This window comes from Ruditapes philippinarum, unplaced genomic scaffold (genome assembly GCF_026571515.1).
Source record: "Ruditapes philippinarum isolate M1 unplaced genomic scaffold, ASM2657151v2 ctg8421_1_1_1_1, whole genome shotgun sequence".
NCBI classification, from domain to species: Eukaryota; Metazoa; Mollusca; class Bivalvia; order Venerida; family Veneridae; genus Ruditapes; species Ruditapes philippinarum.
Window position 1 is genome coordinate 53671 of NW_026854221.1, and position 19523 is coordinate 73193.

The window sequence follows — 19523 nt, forward strand, 5'->3', positions numbered from 1 at the left end:
TTGGGTAAACGTTGGCAGAAGGTTGGATTTGAAAGTTTTTTAGACGTCAGAAACCGACGTCTATACAACGTCATAAAATGACCTTTATCCAACCTTTTCTGACCATAATCCAACCTTTTCTGACTATTATCTGACCATAATCCAACCTTTTCTGACCATTATTTGGACATAATCCAACCTTTTTCTGACCATAATCCAACCTTTTTCTGACCATAATCCAACCTTTTCTGACCATATGCCAACCTTATCTGACCAAATTTTCTGACCATGATTTAACCTCATTCAAAACTTTTGGAATATGATTTTTTTTTCATTTTGAAGCTCTTTAATAGGGTTAATAAATAAGCATTCTTATGATTTTAACAATTTATTTTATACTCGGAATCACAAGTACAAAACAAGAAATGTGGTACTATAACAAATGCAAGATTTACATAATATTTTTTGAAACTATTAAACTTGACGGTATGTACTTTAATAACGCTTCATGTATTAATTAAGCATGTTTTAGAAATAAGATAAACAAAATCCTTCTTGAATATTAACACTGACATTTTATATAGCAAACATCCATGCATGTGTTTTTTCTTATATCACCACTGAACTGATCACTCTGAGTTTGGGATATTTGCCTTTGTATTTTATAACTGAATCTAGATCTGGATGTTAAATGGAACAATATTCTGAATATTTTGTTATAACTATAATAGAAATGTTCATGTATCTTCATTAGTATTCTAGCTTCTTTCGTCCCCCTCCACTTTGTCGATCTGGGGCATACTATAAGCGTATCATTACCGTCTCCAACCTGAGATCTCATCACACTTTCTGAAATTAAAAAAAAATAAAATAATCAGTTACAAGTGCAAGAAATAAATCACTTATACATATTATAATTAAACGAAATTCTAACAAAACTCTCCAACTACTTAAAAAGATACTTATTATTTTTAATTTAGTTTAAACCATGTAGTTTCGTGTACGTACTGTATATATCTATTAATTTTGATAAAAATGGCTTCGTGAATTTCGTTATAAAATCAAGGGTAATAAGATCGCTGTATTTTCTATAATATTTTGAAATATACCTGTCACAAAATCTTGGTAGGTTTTCATTTTTCTTTTCCTCTAAATATTTTCATCTTCCTCCTGAACTTTTGACACATGTTGAATTATCATAATTTTCACAATCTGAAAGACGAAATATAATCGTTTTAGAATTTAACCATGTGGTGGAAGGATGTTTGTCTAATACAATAGGCAAAATCCAATTACTATTAATCTTAGTTAACTCATAAGCGCATGAAAAACTGATATAACAAATACCAAAATGAAATTAATTCTACTCCCGCAAAAATTGATATTGTTATTTTTTTTATATTCAATGTACTTTGTACAAATGCTCATACAACATCAAAGAAATTCACATGTTACTGTCATTTTTATAGATATCATCTCTGCCCAGCATGATCTGGTCTGCTAAGCTAAGTGTATATAGGACAGACTGGCTTAGTGTAAAAACGTTTTATGATAGGAGCATACAACTTAACGTAAGAAAGCAAGATGTAATTTTGGCATAAATAACCCTCCATAAACGTCATAGTTGTTATACTTTGATATTTAACCGGTAAGGTAAAAAAGGCTGCCACCCAAGTTTCCCTCTATGTGTATTATATTTCAAGCATAAGTGTGAATCTGGATAGACTCTGTAATCTGGCAATTTCCCTTGTGGGATAAGAACCAGTTTCGGTTTAGGCAACGGATTTGAAGTGAGATAATTTAACCATCAAAGTAAAATGGAGCTCTTAAAATACAATGTACATGTAAAATGTATTCATTTACAATTATATGATTTAACCCGATAGATAAACTTAAAAAAAGGATAAGGTGTAGTGATTTGACAAACAGTTTATTTAATGTTTAAATTACGCAATTATTTTTAAAGTGAGATTTGTAATGCGTTAATAGGTTAGTTTAATATAAACTGCTTTCATTAGATAATGAGAAACATGAATGTTTCCGACCTTGAACATTCGTCCATTTGCATACGCATAATCGGCCTAGAATTAATCATTCTGTAAAAAAACGAGTTAAATGCTACTAACGGGAGATTTGGCGCTTTAATATGCCGTATTTCGTGACGACCTTGTGATTTAGAGATAATATCGGGAAACATCATTATTAGCCAATAGAAACTTACATAGCCATATATAAATGTGCGGCTTTTATTCTGCAAAGTGCGTATCTATACGAATACATGTTGTTTAAGACGGACACGCGATAATTAGAAAATCGCATGATCATAAACAATCATAAATTTTTATTGCAATTTTGAAATGACACCTACAGAAACATTTGATAAAAATCAGCAGACGAACAGAGAAAAGAATATTTCACGATCATTAGTGTTAAAGTGGCATAAAAAATTAGTAATGGACATTACTTTGAGAAGCAGTAACAGTCATTGACTGCGTAACGTTGAAGCACAAATTGTACGTTAATATTATGACGTTGACGTCAATAATTTTTTGGAGTGCGCCGCTGTCGCCGACATGTGTTTATGTAAAATTAAATATTGTTGTAATGTAAGAAGCTATTCACATGAATTTTTCTGTGTTTATTTGTTATTAATTCTTCTAAGCAGTGTAAGAATTTCAAATTAATATCTCAAATAAATTTTACGCAACAAAGAAAGTCCACGAATTTTTGAATAACCCCTCGTATAGAATCATCCAAAATTAGTTTGTAAGATTTTAAATGTATATCAAATTGAATTTATTAAATATAATTTTATTTTAATAGCCCGCGTAAGTCACGTAGTCACAAAATACAATATAGGTCGACATATATTAAGAAAGCAAAAGATTAATTACAAGTTATAAATGCAATCGAAATAAAAGAAATCAATGAAATGTAATATTGTCTTTTAATAACAAAGATAAAACGGTGTACGATTGTAAATGAAACAATCCTTTTTATAGAAGTTCAGTAAACTCTTAATGCTATAGTCATTTGACAATTCTGTTACTTGTACACGCTTGATCAAATTTCCGAAGCGTAATTTCACCGGTAAAATGTTAGCAAAATTAGTGTTTACCAAAAGAGATTTTTTTCTCTTCACTACCATTGCGCTACACGTTAATTTCATTGAATTTTACTTGAACCATAACGGTAAGAGTGCATAAATGAATAGATAGATGTTCGGTCATTTTTGTAATACAGATACAACCATGGCCTTAAATTAAATTCAATTTCCAGAAAACAATACCAATTATACAACCTCTAATTTTCCTGTAAATCATGTATATAACTTAATCCTTAGGTAAATTTAAAGAGTCTCATTGTTGGTTTCTGACATGAAGGGACTGGAAATATATTTCGAGAATGTGTACCATATGATGCAGGTTAGAGTCATGATGAGTGTGTAAAATGTTGATCTTTTTTCGAACTGATACTAACCTTTGTGGAACGCAATCAGCTACTGTACTGTTCTACATACACACAATTTTTCCATAATTATGGTTGCAAATTATCATTCAATTCAAAACAATTTAGAAGTTTATACAATTGTACATGTATAATTATTCTTTGTGAATGCTTAATTAACAGCTGTTACATATTTTTAAAAGGGTCTACAGCGACTGTTCATTCAGTTTTTCTTGAGTCGTGTGTCGCAGAGCCATGTGTAATTCACGTACAGCAGAACTATACAGTACGGATCGTTTTCACAGCAAGTATGTTTAAAAGATGAATAAAAAACAATGTAATATTGGTTAACAAAACATTTAGAAGAACAATTATAGTAGTATACAACAAAAAAAAACAAAAAACAATCCTTCAAAATGTACATTCATACAAAATGAAATATCCGGATGGACTTATTTTCTTTTTGTATTTCACATTTTTATTGCTGTTCTTTACGAGAACTTTATAGCAACAAAGCACTTTACAATACAAACTCAAAATGCAACATGTAAAACAATTATACTTCTTTACAATAACCGGTCCAAATTTTCCCAAATAACATTGTAAGACTTTGCAATAAAATTAACCTCTCCAGAATACCAGCAACAACCAAAATCCTTGTCTTCCGAGGTATGTTGCTTGCAGATTTTTTACTGATCTTAGCTCTAACAAACCCTTTTATCTATTATTGTAATGAAAATTTTTGTGTTAAAAAAATTGGCTTTCAAAAAAATTTTTCGTGGGTTTTTCATACCCTTTTGGTTTAGTTAAAATTTTCTTTTAAGATTTTTGCTAGGAGGTAAGTATGTAATAAAGGAAAATAACACGAGTGTGCTATTATAGATTGTAGCACTGTCATTGATTGTGTTATGTTGATTACAATACATATTCAGCTTGAGCGATACAATACTTCAGAATTACACGCTCATGTAATAATTTGAATTCATTCTTCATTGTTGAGTACGATACGGAATTCCATTGTATGAGTACACAAATGTCAAACTTATATTGGACGAGACATAAGTGCTTGGTTCAATAACGTGTGTAATGATATTTCTATTTCACACTACCAAATTTTCAATATTTGGCAGATCATTTATTTTTACACCGAGTACAATAATGTTTTGAAATAAAGTTTATGGACTCTGAAATTGGAGATTATGCTAGACGGAGTACAATTGTGATTTGATATTGATTATTTTTGACTCGGAAAATGAAGAAGAGGCTTGATCGAGATCAATATTGATTTGATTTGATTTTTTTCACACTAGCAAAATTAAAATGAGATTAAAATTAAAAAAAACCTAGGCTTTCAACAATATTGGATCCGATAAGGAATTTTTTTAGTTGCAGTGTTGTCGAATGGTTGACGCGTCGGACTAGAAATTTATTAGCAAAAAAATAAAATAAAATACATTCATTGCTTAGTGCTTGTAGGTCACAGTGTTTCAATAAGCTTATAGCTTCCAACACAATCGAACTAAAACAGATTTGTTTAAACTACATTGTAATATGTGTTAGGAAAATACCGTAATACTATTGTCCATGCGTGTTCATAACGATGGCAAAAAGTATAATTAAGTCCATTACCAATGCTTTCATTGATTTTCGATCTTAAATATAAATGATTTAAAATATCTTTTTTGAAGTGATGTAGTTATGTGTCACCAAACGGAATGGTTCCCAGTTTAGCCAAGAGTAAGACAAGGTTCTATTAAGCTAATTATTTAATAGTAATAGAAAATCTCCAATTGATATTCAAATTATTAAACAATTGGTGTACTTGATGATATGGCTCTTGTGAAAAGGTGTAATTTTATTAGTTTAATAAATCTCTTTACACTGGAAGACAGTTGTTACCGTATATCTAGAATTGAATTATGATACCTCTTTCGTAATAGCTTTTTAAAGTTATAACACATATTAGTTTAACATGTAAATACAAAATGGACCGCTGTCATTTAATAAACTAATTCAAATGCTATCTAATTTGATACCATTCCGAATTAAAGAAAAGTTTGGCTAAGACTAGTGGGTTGCTTTAATAAAGGGTTTTTTACATTGTATATTCATATTATATACTTCACTATATACAATAACTATTACAAACAAACAGTTTCCTCTTGCAATATTTTCTTTTTAGCGTTGATGATTGAATAATAGCAAAAGCAAAAAGTGAGGTTCCAACGGCATGGTACAACAATAAGAAGATATTGTTGACGAAGATGAATAGCTACCTTTTCGGTGATATTTTTCTGGTTATACAGGCTCGCAAAAACTGTTGCTACCGTAACCCAACTTCGTTATGACCCTAAAAATGCTCCCTAATTCCGTGTATCAACCCACAGAAAATTGAGCTGACGAAAATAAAAACGCGAGAAATGATGTCGTTTTTAATTTCAGGGGTGAATCATGACAAAGCATATAATTTTGCAAGTGGTGATGTTATTGGGATTGGGAGGGACGAAATATGGTATTTTAAACCAAACGACGCATGCATTGATAGTGTCAAATGTCCAATACAAGCTGGCTTGCAACAAACATACTCTAAAACTGTCACTATCCCAATAACCTCCTCGGTGTGTATAAAAATATTTTTATAGTTATTCTTTTGTAAGCATCCGCTCCTTTGATCAAGTAACATATGGTTAATCTTACCACTTTATTATTTTTGGTAATTAATTTATATGTTTAATATAATTAATGAAAAACATATAAGGTTGCTCTAAAGTGTTAATTAGTTGTGTATATTTTGTATTCTTGACAAAGGTCAAAGAGCACACAGACATTTGTTTCGGGCGTAGCTTAGTTTAACTCGATCATAAACATTTGTCAACTTATATAATAAGTCATGACAAAACCGTTTTCAGAACTCTTGTTCTTTTCCAATATTTGTTGTACGACTTATGGGTCGTTGGCATGCTTGGGAATGTGATAATTTTACTTTATATTGAACATAATGAATTTATATTAAAGTTGCCCTTATTTTTAGTTTTAAACAAAGGTTTGCTGTGCTTAAAATGCGTGAGGAGATTTTCTATCATAAATCTTCATCAAATGCAACTGTTTAGAAATTGATAACAATTAAATTAAGTTATTAATAGCGTTTTATGCTTTCGATCCATTTCAGAGACGTATGGCGGCGAAGTGGCAAGTTAAAGATTCAAATGACCCTGCTGCACCTCCAATAATATGTTTTGTTATCCCCATAACAATTATAGGAAATTAAATTTATGTATAATTCAAAAATAAATCCACAAGCTTCAGTGATATTTTGAACTGTTATTTTGACCTATGCTGATTAATTGATTCAAATGTTTGTTCATAAATTGTGTATGGAGGTGGTTTCCCTTGTACGTATTAAATTACTATTCCTTTACATGTTTAATTTCTTAGCGTAGGTTAGACAGAAAAACCGTATCCGTTTGTGTATTCATACTATTGTGTTCGAAGTCCTTTTACCAAGACTAAAGGAAAAGGCCGAAAAGGCGATTGTAGTACCAAAAACTCTAGTTTATCTTTCAAATGCTTTAAAATTTATAACCCTTATCAATGGCGCATATGAACTCAAGCCGTTCATTGGTTAAGCATTCAAATTTGGGCATATGAACCAAAACGCCTATCGTTTATTGTCTACAGTAACGTACTTATGTTTAAATGTCAGAAAGTACTTGTTAAAACGTCCAAATGCCAGTGTTTACCAAATGAATTTTTAAAATTAATATTTACCATTATTACCTAGCTGGTTGGTTTTATATTAAACACATTTAAATCGGTAATCATTTGAGAAATTGGCAATTTCCGAACCTATAACCTTTTTTACAGCTGTGTCTATTAACTGAGTATGAATTTAATGTACAACAACACATGTGAAGTTAATCTAAGAGTGAATTGTGTTTTCTCGAAAACATGTGTCCGACAAACATGTTATAAATATATACATTTACTTCCTCCTGCACAAAAGCTACACAGCCAGGTATACATTAAAGGAGAAGCGGATAAAATCACGTGAGCACACGCCGTTGTAATACGTTTACAATATACGTTGGTGCCATGTGGTAATGCAGGCGTCAAACTGTCCCGAATTTGGCAGCAGATGGACACACGAATAAGGGAAATGTTCAAATTCGAATATGATCGTAATAACATCGTGTCATTCGTGAGGGCATATTTTGCCAGCGTATGAACCCCGGCTGAATATTACAAGCTCTAACTTCGTGAGCGGTTCCAAAATGTTTGACATGCCAAAATATTGCCCGAAGACATTGCGAAGGTTCATTTTCATGTTGAATTCGTATGTCAAATTTGGTCCTTTGTAAGGCCGTCGTGAAGCCATCTTGTCGAATCGTGTAGTCTTCGTCTTTTCTTCGTGTGATCATCGGTGCAATCAAATATTTTTAGCCTCAAGAAGACAATACGAAGTAAATACGAAGATTCACGATAGTCTTAAAAAGGGAACACGACTACGTGAAGCCCCCGCAATACCGTCGTGTCACCATCGTATTTTGGTACGATGTCATCGAGATGGGACCACGATGAGGACGAAGAAAGCAATTTGTAGTGGCTCAAGCGTTGGATGTTTATCATGGTGGAGATATAAACGGCTAGACCATCTTCCTCATCTGTCACTCTTGCACATCTCTACATCTCTTCAGAGACATCACAGGCTTCCATTATTTGCAATTTATTTACAATTATTTTCAGTTTGTTTCCTACAGAATTACATGCTTTGATGATGAGTCAACCGGGAAAAAGAAGGCAGCACATTGCTACTTTTAAGACACCTTAGAAACTATGATGATTGAGGCCCACAAGCCCACCTTGGGTGGCATGATAAAGAGGAAAGGACCAACTGTTAAAGTGTTGAACACTAAGCATGCGGTATATCTAAAAAAGTAGGGTCAAAACCTCTATTGGTTAAACGTTTAATAATTTTAGTAAATGCAAAAGAAAAATTAAAATGACCAAAGATCTTGCGAAGTTTGTAAATAACATCTCCATTAAAATCATTTTTGAATCACTACTAAATTTTGAAATTCAATCAAAGTTACGATTGTAAATTTTGTAAAATATTTACGTTATTTATAATAGCGGTAGCCCTGTTTGAGTAGCTTGCTAGTAATGAAAATATTTTGCTTGAAAAAAATCCTACACGTTGCTAAAAGCTCTAGCGAATCTAATTTACTGAGACACATACATGTATACCCCGTAAGATGTTGCATGCGGTACGTCTCCATCTAAATGTGGATAGTTTATTACACCATAAACAAAGTCATCACTTTGATCATAGATGGTTTTTGTGAATAGAATTGTTTTTGATAGTAATATAAAGAGCCAAAATAAAGTTTAAACGTAGTTTAATTAGCTGCCAATAACTACCTGCAACTGAAAATTGCCGCGGTTGGCCGTGGGTTGTATACCACCCGGAGGTGAAGGCCACTTGACGCCTTCGTAACCACGTACGAAGGCATCGTACTCAAAATATGACGTCGTGTACCTATCCTGTGACCTTCGCGTGTCCTGCTGGTAAACTACTTGGTACAAAATTGAATCTTTGAGGTGACTTAGTGTGTGTATCGGATGCCATCGCGTGACCTTTGGTAGAAATCGTGTGTGGCTCGGATGCGATCGAGCGACCTTCTGTAGGAATCGTACTTGTTTCGGCTGTTGAGAGATTGTCGACTAATTTTGGGGCTATCTTCGCACGAAATTAAAAGTTCCATACTAGTATTCGTATGCCCATCTGGTGTCAATTTCGGGACAGTATGACGCCTGCATAATGACGGTGCCGTGGCACCCGTTATTTTTTAATCAAAACACGTGGAAAATTTAGGAGTACTATTACAACAAATATCTAAATGTACACTGTTGTAACTGTACTCCTAATTTTCCATATTTCCTGTAGTACAAGTTCTATTATATTGATGTATTAGCTAGGTTATCAAAAGCGCTTTATTCTATTGATGGGATCCTTGTCATACTGAACGTTTTGTTGTACTTGAATACAACAGAATCTCCATGTACGAGGAGAAAAACTCCCATACCCCACAAAAAACCCAAAAAACAATCACAACAAAAACATATACACATATTCACGTTAAAATGATTTTATTAGTACAATTTATTTTTATTTGATATCATTATTTTTTGTTTTGCCATTTCAAGTCAAGTTTCGCATCCACACCTGAAAATAAAATAATTATATGACTAGCATGTACACGTAATTGGTTCCATTACTTTTAGCAACAAGCTGCTCAATGCTTACAACTGAAAAAGGTTTCAAACTTTTAAAGATATAAGTAGATTGACTTAGATATATAAAATCAACTCTTTAATGCTGTACATACATGCTTGTTAACTTTTTACAATCATTGAATCTTTCGGCGTTAATATCTGTAGTGGTATTTAATGTATTTTTAAGTTAGGACATACCTTAACAGTGACAGTGTCCATTGTCATCGCATGTTGGGACACCTCCGGCATTGCAGTGACCATGACAATCGGTGTCACTTGTGCATTCATGTACGTGATGACAATGGCAGTGGTTACCATGGCAGTATGGATCTTGACCAGCCCCGCAGGTCAAGTGGTTACAGTCTGAGTCCACGGTACAACACTGCACAGTAACTGTAACAAACAATATGACGACAGGGGTGAGTCGATTAATGCTAACTGCAAGGAAACGCAAACAATGGTCGTTTATTTTATACATATTTATTTTAGTTCGATTGTTTTTCGAAGATATGAGCTTATTAAAACACTCTCGAATCAGTTCCTGGAACCAACCAGTACAAAACAATGAATGTTGAGTTTCTTGGTCAAGAAAACAGGGATTGTACCGGACCGGGTTTGAACCCACACGGTCAGCAGTCCTTAGATTACCAGTACGACGCGATAACCACTCGGCCATGCCCGCCACTCTGATGGCCATTTGTTAACGCGGAAAGGCTCCTTTATATATGGCAAGATTTTTTTTATTCACTGAGGCTATAAAATAAATACCAAGGAGTGTCTTTCAAAATATCAATGTCGTGAGTTCAACGATAATTATGTAGCACCTAAATTATAACAAGGTCAAACGTTCCTATGAGCTTTATCTTATAATTCATAGAATTTATTTATTTCATTTCATTAGGCTAATAAGCCCATGAGGGCAACATATTACAAACATACTATATATGACATGACATAGTAATGCATGATTATGATAATAATACATCTCTTTTTCAAATATTTGAAATATAGGAGAAGGTTGAAACTCAACCTTAAAAAACTTCTCCAGTAGAGGAGAAACAATTATTCAATACAATCCAATATAATATATATGCAATCATGGGAATAGTACTACAATTTTAGTCAACCTTTTTCGAAATCGAAAACAAAAGAGGCTATTCGTGAAACATCATCTTTAAAATAACTGTAGATTGATTCAAATATCATTAATTATATTCTTTTCTCTTTGAAACTTTTAGTATTGAATTTTATATCTTGAAAGGAGTGATATTTCCACTGTGCTGTGGCAACCAAACGAAGAGAAGAAGAAAAATACAGAGATATATACATTATTTTACATGTATCATTGCCCGAACATAACGTTATTTCTAATAGCAAAAGCGTTGTATACATATATTCCTAAATTTCTAATTTCAGTTTTGTTATCAGATTTAATCAATTCTAAAAACTTAAACATATTAGGTCTATTCCAATAGTAACTTGGTATATCCTTAAATCATTGTAAAGATAGCATTCAGTTACAAAATGAAATTCATCCTCCAATTAACCACATAAGTTACATTTCCTTTCATTTATTGCAATTCTTACTGGACGTACCCTTCTACCTGACTCAATTTGTAACCTGTGTGATGAAACACGCAATCTAGATAATGCTTGGCAAAATTTATTCATTGAAAAACTTTTAAGATATGGCTACCTTTGGAAGGATGCTATGTTTCTGTAAAATAATGCTCTGCTTGAATCATTTAGTCTACCATGCCAGTTTTGAATAAATTGATCTGTTAATCTTTGTTTAACTGAAGATAAAAATAATTCAACATCACCAACATTTTGCTCTAACGAAGCATCATAAAAACAAAGAGAACATAATAAATAATAAATTCATATAAAAGGTTGGAATATGGTACAGAGGAACAATATGTTCGTTTTAAAAGTATTTAAGGATAAAATTGGTTTAATCAGAAAGCTGCCTAATATTGTAGTTTACAATACAAACAAAAACGTACAATTTTAAAATGAATATATCAAATATTTAAACATATATCTATGCAAACAGATTAATAAAATAGCAAAGGTTCTGCATTTATAGAGTGCGATCGTTGCCAAATTTCCAGACATATAAACTGTTCCTTCTGAAGATAACTACATGTATGTCTAGCATTTCTGACTGTGTGTATTGCAAATAATAGGCCTATCAAATCGTCGGTTCTCGTTTTTTAAATAACAAGTTTAAATATAGATCTTAACAACTGACCTAACATAAAAAATAATAACAATAAAAAAAATTACATGTTCGTATCATCCATTGCCTAAATTACATAAGCAAGTTTGCACACGTATAGTCTGAGACAAGACAAATGGAAATACAATCGAAATGGAAATGTGAAATTCGAATACAGAAAATAGAGTTTATGAAAACGTGTTTTCAGATGCAGAGCTACAAGAACACGTTTACCCAGTAACATGTTTAATAAGACAAAAGTAGATTCACCAAATGAAACGATTTTAAGTCATGCATGACGCCCCGCTCCTATATGACCAACTATTTACGAACTCTTCTGGATTAAGCGGCATATTATTTGAAGTCAAAAATGATAGGTATACACGTTTGCATTTTCAAAAGTAATCTTTCAAATGAACACTTCACATGTCTGGAATTTTGGCAACGAACGCCCTCCATATGCATTTGCCATCTAACATGTGAAACCGTTTTTGACGTCATCTATTTAGGTTATCACACCATCAAATGTCTAAGTTACCTATTTAAATGACATGATAAGAAGTCTAACGTATAGGCCAATGTTCTTGACCTGTTTAATGCTTACAAATGAACACTAACCAAATTAGTGTTTAAATTCATTTTTATAAACAATCGATTTACTAGACTGATTATTAGTCTGCCTATTTATAACAGTAAATGTGTCACGATTCATTTGAAATACTGCAATCGTATTGGACAAAACAATAATAATAATTTCACACTAAAAATAGTTCAATGTCAAATATATCAAAAAAGTTCATTTAAAAGTGTTCGTGATAACGAGATTCCCTTTTAAGCAATGATTACACAACTGTTAAGTGAAAATTCAGGGCTATATTCAAACGCAGTTATCTAAGTAGCCGTACGCTAGCTTGATAGCATTAGTACACGAAGGATTCCAACATGCCTGGCGGGATTCGAACCTTAAACCGTGAGGAAATAATAATGTCATAGTTAACGACATGAAACGTTTAGCCAGACAGGTCCCTAAGACGAGCGAAAATTGCGCTAAAAGTATCATTTTTTTATTTCAGTTTTATCAGGGTTAGAATAATTTATATACATTTTTTTGTATATGTAATATATATAAAACACCTACCTGCGCAAATGACGAGTAACACCGACACAGTTGTAAATTTCATATTTGTTGTGTATGTGTGTATGTTATTGCGACAAAATTTAGATAAATCGTTTCAATCTTATTTGACTTTTTATATTTTATCAGTCAGTCACGTGATGTGTTTGTGTGTGAACTAATCGAGTGTACTAATCACGACTTCTGCTTCACCATATGTTTATTTCACGTCATTTTAGTGCAAAACTTCGTTACGATTTAATCAAAAGTAGTTCAAAAACAAACACAATTATTCGTTCAAATCTGGAACAAATTGCTTAAAGTAAAACTTGAAATCAAATGTATATGTCCTTGAATTTGATGTGTGTCATTGAAATTTACTTTCAAATTTGGGGGTCATCACAGGATATATGAGTTCAAAAGTCGGTGCCTTTCTCAGTGGTATCATTTGCAAATTATGTTTTACAAATATAGGTGTTGCGAGTTAGAGCACTCGCTATTCCAACTAAAATTATGAAAGTCCGTCGAATGGCTTCTTAGGAGGATTGATAAAAAAATCTTGGCCCGATGTACTTCCGATAGTCAGAGAACCTAACTAATCGTCTTACTTTTAAATAAAATCGCCCTCTACAGCAATGCACTTTGCCGATCTGTACTCCAACTTGTTTTACCCTTCAAAATAGAACTCTCTATCTTGGTCCTCAAAGAACTCATTGACCGCTCCATGACACCTTCATTGCTTCGAAAACGTCTACCGCGAAGCTTGGTTTTCAGTTTCGGAAACAGGTAGAAGTCAGAGGGGGCCAATCCCGGAGAATATGAGGTAGGGGAAGAATTTCAAAGCCGCAGTCAGTTGCAGCAGCCATCTCAACATCGGATGTGTGAGCTGGCGCATTGCCCCTCCTTTTACGCGCAATTTCTTGACGCAGACGTCTCAATTCGTCTGCATATTACTTGCCGTTTATGGTACGAACTTGCTCAAGATAGTCGATCATGATTATCCCTTGACTATCACAACACATTGAAGCCATCATCTTCCCTGCTGATGGCACCCTCTTGAACTTCTTCGGAGGGGTTGAGAGGGCGCTTCCACTGCATGCTCTGTTTTTTGGATTCCGGATCGAAGTGATGGACCCATGTTTCATTTTGAGTTACGATCCAGTAGATAAAATCAGCTTCATCCTCGTAGCGAGACAAAAGATATCTTGAAATGTCAAGCCTGATCAGATTCTGGTCGTCAGTCAACTGTCTGGGAAGCCATCAAGCGGAAACCTTTAACCTGCCATAGACATCAGTCATAATTGCCTGAACTAAACCAAAAGTTATACCCACTTGCAATGCTTCTGTCAAACATGACCAGATAATGCACAGCTTCGGCTGTTTCATCGTTGGTGGCCTCTTGGTCGCCCAGGCCTCTCATCATCTCCAATGCTCTCCCTGCCCCTCTTAAATGCAGCAGCCCATTTGTTTCACAGTGCTATAGGAAGGGTCTCCTTCCCAAGCGTATCCATGAAGTCTTCATGGATTTCATTGGGGGAACATCCCTTTCTTACAGAGGTACTTAATGACGGCTTCCAGCTTTCTCCATTTGGTCTAACTGACACACCCCCTACTGACCAAAGTGTGTTTTATGTTACTTAATCTGTGTAAAACCGCGTGTAACTCGGTCAGTAATCTTCAATTAGATATTGGTATCGACGCATCGTGTGTAAAGTGTAGTGGCAAGAAGAATTGTTTGATCATACCTCGTACATTGAGGTCTGGTGTAATTTGAAAGTTATACAAATACTCATATATACAAGTAATACGAAAAGGGAAAATGCGAAAACGAAAAACATACATGGTGGCCGGTAACCACAAAAAAATTGACCATCAGTTTATAAAATGCAGTCGGCAACTTTAAAATTCGCAAAATTTTATGTCGAAATTGTATAAAATTTTGCGGCTAATAGAAACTTTCGAGTTTTTCTGTGACACTTTTGTCGTAAAAAGTCGAGTTTTACGAAGGGAACCGCGACATTTTTGTCTATATAGTAGACTTAGCCACGCAAACCTTATACTTTGGTGGCTTATTTGGTACGCTTTTGTGCGTCTAGTTGTCGCGCTGTCGTCCTGTCTCTAGCGCGGCACGCCAAATGGCTCGTTGTCGTGCGGTGCATTGTCGCGATGTTGCACTGTCACTTGCCCTATCACGAGCGACAATGTGACATCGCGACAACACGTCGCACGACAACGCGCCGTTTGGCGTGCCGCGCTAGAGACAGGATGACAAGACGACAGCGCGACAACGCGCCTCTTGGCGCTTTGTCTTGTTGTCGCTAACGCCTACGCGACGCACAAAAGCGTATCAAATCAGCCACCATATTATACCTACTTTAGGTAGTCGATTCCGGCCATTATAATCCGCGATATTTTGTTTTGATGCATACCTTGAAAAAAGTCGAGTTTGAGCTTTAAACCTCGACTTTTTTTATGTGCGCAAAAAGTCGCGGCTGAAAATTGCTATTATTCGCCGCGATATCTTATGAGACCGTTGTTGAGGAACAAAAAGTCCTGGCCTTTTCTACAACACTTTTTCGGATTTCTTTTCAGTTCCTCGACTGTTTATAGACAATCGAGGAATAAAACGTAGTCAAACTATGGACGTTACCGGCCACTGACCAGAGTCAAAATGTCCCTTGCTGTTTACAACAACTGTTATAAAATAGCGATGATTATACGACCCCGGCAACATTTTGTACGATGTCAAAAGAAAATCTCGCGGGTTTGTAAGATGCCCGCGACATATTATGAAACAAAGATAAAATTTCTGGTTTGAAATGGCCGCAACCGGCCACCATAAATAAGCGAAAACACGCGAATACAACTCGTTTCTTCTTGTTTTTCGCATCTTTGAACTTTTTTGGGGAAACATCCCTGTCTTACAGAGGTACTTAATGACGGCTTTCAACTTTCTCCATTTGGTCTAACTGACACACCCCCTACTGACCAAATTGTGTTTTATGTTACTTAATCTGTGTAAAACCGCGTGTTACTCGGTCAGTAATCTTCAATAAGATATTGGTGTCGACGTTGCGACCTCGGGTGATATAAAATCTTGACATGTAATATATCCACATATATCACTCCAAAACCAAAATAACATATAATGTGGATGTGTTACCCGCACGGCAAGTACTGCATGCTAAGTAGTCAAATAGTTGTTTAGAACATATTATGTCCTTAAATTAAAAAAAATCGTTGTTGTTGTAACAGCAAAAAAAGGGACATTCAATATCTTAAATGCACTAAAGTCGTACATATTTGAAGTCAAAGGTTATCATACAAACCTAGCTGAATTACCTATTTCAAGTGACTTTTCTTAATCTATGATATGTAATCACACGTACACTAAAACGTTATAGAACGATTATATATAATAACGTTGTCTTTAATATATAAAATTCAACATGATATGTGTACTATTGAACGTATACCATTGCAGTATAAGTATCTGCAAAGCAATATCAAAAATATTCCTTAATGCAACTGAAACAGTCTCCGTTACACATGCTTTAGTCTGAGATAAATATATTTTATCATATACATGTAAGTCTTAATTTTTCATATTTACTGACCCGACAGTAAGAAAAACCCGTATTGTATCATGTATACGATGACGTTACTGACGTCATTCATTACGATACGGTTAATTTATAATTTGAACACGCAATCTCCACGCAGTGATCTCCCCTGAACTTACCGGCGTAGTGTACTTATAAAGGGAAATAACTGCTGCGAGGAGTTTGTTGAATACGTTGAGGCACATATAGAAACAAAATGCTTACTTTAAGATTATCTTGAAGTATAACCATGGGTTTAAATAGAAGGGGCCATAATCGGGCTTACAAGTGATATAAGATCCTTGTCAATTAAATTTTACTCGAGTCAAATACATGTAGAAGTTCTTTTCAAGATACCCCTTTAATAACCATTAAACTTTTCTGATGGCTCTTATGTCCCGTAAGTACAGAGCGGTTTTTAATGCGTTATTCTCAGAATGTTTAGTTTAGATAATTATGTAAAAAAAACGAAATTAAGGAGGAAAATGTATCAAAAGTTCCCCTTCCTTACTTGATACCTTAAAAAACAATTACCGTTATATTATTTGTTATAAAGATTTTGACATGTTATATGACCCTATTTATTACATGCTTTTCGGTGGTTTATAGAAATATATCAGTGATATAAAACTGGTAATTTTACTGTTTGAAACAGTGAAATTACCACTTTGATAATTTCACTGTTTTGAATTTAAGCCCCTTACGTTGTTTCAGTGAAATACCAGCGTGCACAGAACTGGGTAATCAACTTAATGACGTTACGTCGAAATGGACGTCACGTTGTATTGTTATTTTGGCGCGCTTTCATTCAGTATTAGTTTTAATGTCTTTTTAAAAACGTTTCTTTGCATGTTATAAAAAAAGAAAATTTGTTTAGTTTAGTGTAAGATCGAAAATATTTTCACCTTGTGAAACACCAAAAGTTCATATTTCACTCGTGGCTGCGCCACTCGTGAAATATACCTTTTGGTGCTCACTCGGTGAAATATATTCCGATCTTACACTGAACTAAACAAATATCCTCTATATAAACGGCTCAGGTTATATTGCAAACGATGGTTTATATACGGTCATATAACCTGTAACAAATTCATAATACAGGAAACTTGCCTTTTTGAGAAAAAAGTGAGATTTTTGAAAAAATTTACAGCCCGCCATGTACTAAAAATATGAAAAAATCACGTTTTCCAATGAAAAAATGAATAACAAAGGGGCAGTTTTTAAATCAAACAGTACACCCTATGAAATTTCGGGGAAAATTTTTTAAATTTTAATAAATTAAACATTCATTTTTGGGTTTTTAATTCATAACGAATTTACATGGGATATTTTGGGACAAAGGGCGGGCCTTTTTAAACAAAAACATCCGGGGGGTTTTCTGCCCCTGTTTTTTACGTCTTTAAGGGAAATTTAAATTTCCCGGTTTGGGAATTAAACCTCTGCTGTAGTGGACATGCAATAGGACAAATTTGGGTTTCCGTTTATTTTTTTAATTTATTTTGAAATCAAACGTGTATGTAAAAAATTTAATGAAGAACTCGATGTAATCTTGTAGGGTAATTCAAATCATTCCAATAATTTATGAAACATTCAATGAAAGAACTATAATTCCCAAAGGATGTTTTCCTCGTTCCGTACAGGCGCAGAGTAAAAACAAATTATTAACAAACAAATATTGTATTAAAAGCAAATAAACATAAAATAATTTTTACAAATTTTCATTGTTTCATTTTACGTGTTAAAGGACCATAATGAGTTTATATGAGGGTCTAAAATAATTTAATATGAATAAATATAATCATCGCAAGTAGTGAAATATTGGTTTTCTAGCACATAGGTCTTACCACTAAGACAAGATACACCCCTGTTATAATCAAACACTGTAGCCTAGAAAATGTATATGTTAGTTACAAACACGAATTATCTTAAAATGTAAATTACGTAAATAAGTCAGTCACACCTGGATAACTGACGTTGAAAAAGGATAGGGAATACGAATTTTATGTCCAACTGGAAGTGAACCTTACTTAAATGGACTGACGTGAAAATCACCCGATAAGAAAAGAATAGAAGAAGGAGAAGAAGAAAAAGGAGGAGAAGAAGAAAGAAAGAAAGAAAGAAAGAAAGAAAGAAAGAAAGAAAGAAAGAAAGAAAAAGTTGGAGAAAAAGAAGAAGAAAGAACTTTATTTACAAGAGAATATGAAAAAAGTGAAAAGGTTAAAGAAAACGGAAAATCTTGTGTCTGATGAAACTTTAACAGACGACACTAAAGTGTATATATACACGGACAGTGACAGTAGTTTGGATTATGACACAGAGTTAGAGGAAAACGGTAAATGCTGTTTGTATACTTCTTAATATGATTTTTTATGACATACCTTTAAGAATTCTGTATTTATTTTTTTCCAATGATAAAGTGATGGTTTGAAGCTAAATGCTTACATCATATTGAATTGACGGCGAAAATTGTAAATAATGCCGTAGAAAAATATAATCACGAAATTTCAACAGCTTCAAACATATTGCTTAACTGTTAACGAAAAAAAATCAAATGCGTATGAAATTCCGTATTTATTTATTCAACGGAATACCGGGACTAAACTTAATTATATAAGTAGGATATATTTTCGTCGTTGCGTGAAATAGTGGAATATATTTTCAACGAAACATGATAAAATGCCACAATATTTTCACGAGCCGGTACGGGCGAGTGAAAATATTGTGGCATTTTATTCATGTTGAGTGAAAGATATATTACCATATTCTCACGAAAAAGCGAAAAATACACCTTTTTATTTATTTTTATCAAAGAAATGGTAACGAATGCCCGCTTGCTACCAACTGCAATTGTAACAGCGCGCAGTAATTTATGCGAAGCACGCGCCGT

General features: G+C 33.7%; 1 protein-coding gene and 1 long non-coding RNA gene across 2 annotated transcripts; one reads left to right on the plus strand and one right to left on the minus strand.

Annotated features, from left to right (window-relative positions):
* The first annotated feature begins 3356 nt into the window (after positions 1–3356).
* On the plus strand, positions 3357–6731 carry LOC132739464 (uncharacterized). Its single transcript, XM_060727182.1, has 4 exons — positions 3357–3420; positions 3630–3734; positions 5869–6044; positions 6596–6731. The coding sequence occupies exons 1-4, from the start codon at positions 3357–3359 to the stop codon at positions 6692–6694; spliced, it is 444 nt and encodes a 147-aa protein (XP_060583165.1). The 3' UTR covers positions 6695–6731.
* Positions 6732–9556: 2825 nt separating this feature from the next.
* Positions 9557–13219, minus strand: LOC132739468 (uncharacterized). Its single transcript, XR_009627008.1, has 3 exons — positions 13059–13219; positions 9898–10092; positions 9557–9649 (listed from the first exon to the last, which is right to left on the minus strand). It is a non-coding gene; the product is annotated as an uncharacterized LOC132739468 (long non-coding RNA).
* Between the last annotated feature and the right edge of the window lie 6304 nt (positions 13220–19523).

Bases quoted from the DNA above. Each gene is read 5' to 3' on its own strand.
- LOC132739464 (XM_060727182.1), top strand. From the start codon at position 3,357: ATGAAGGGACTGGAAATATATTTCGAGAATGTGTACCATATGATGCAG. The intron at 3,421-3,629 runs GTGTGTAAAATG...TATTTTTAAAAG, and splicing joins GCAGGTTAGAGTCATGATGA to GGTCTACAGCGACTGTTCAT. The intron at 6,045-6,595 runs GTGTGTATAAAA...GATCCATTTCAG, and splicing joins CTATCCCAATAACCTCCTCG to AGACGTATGGCGGCGAAGTG.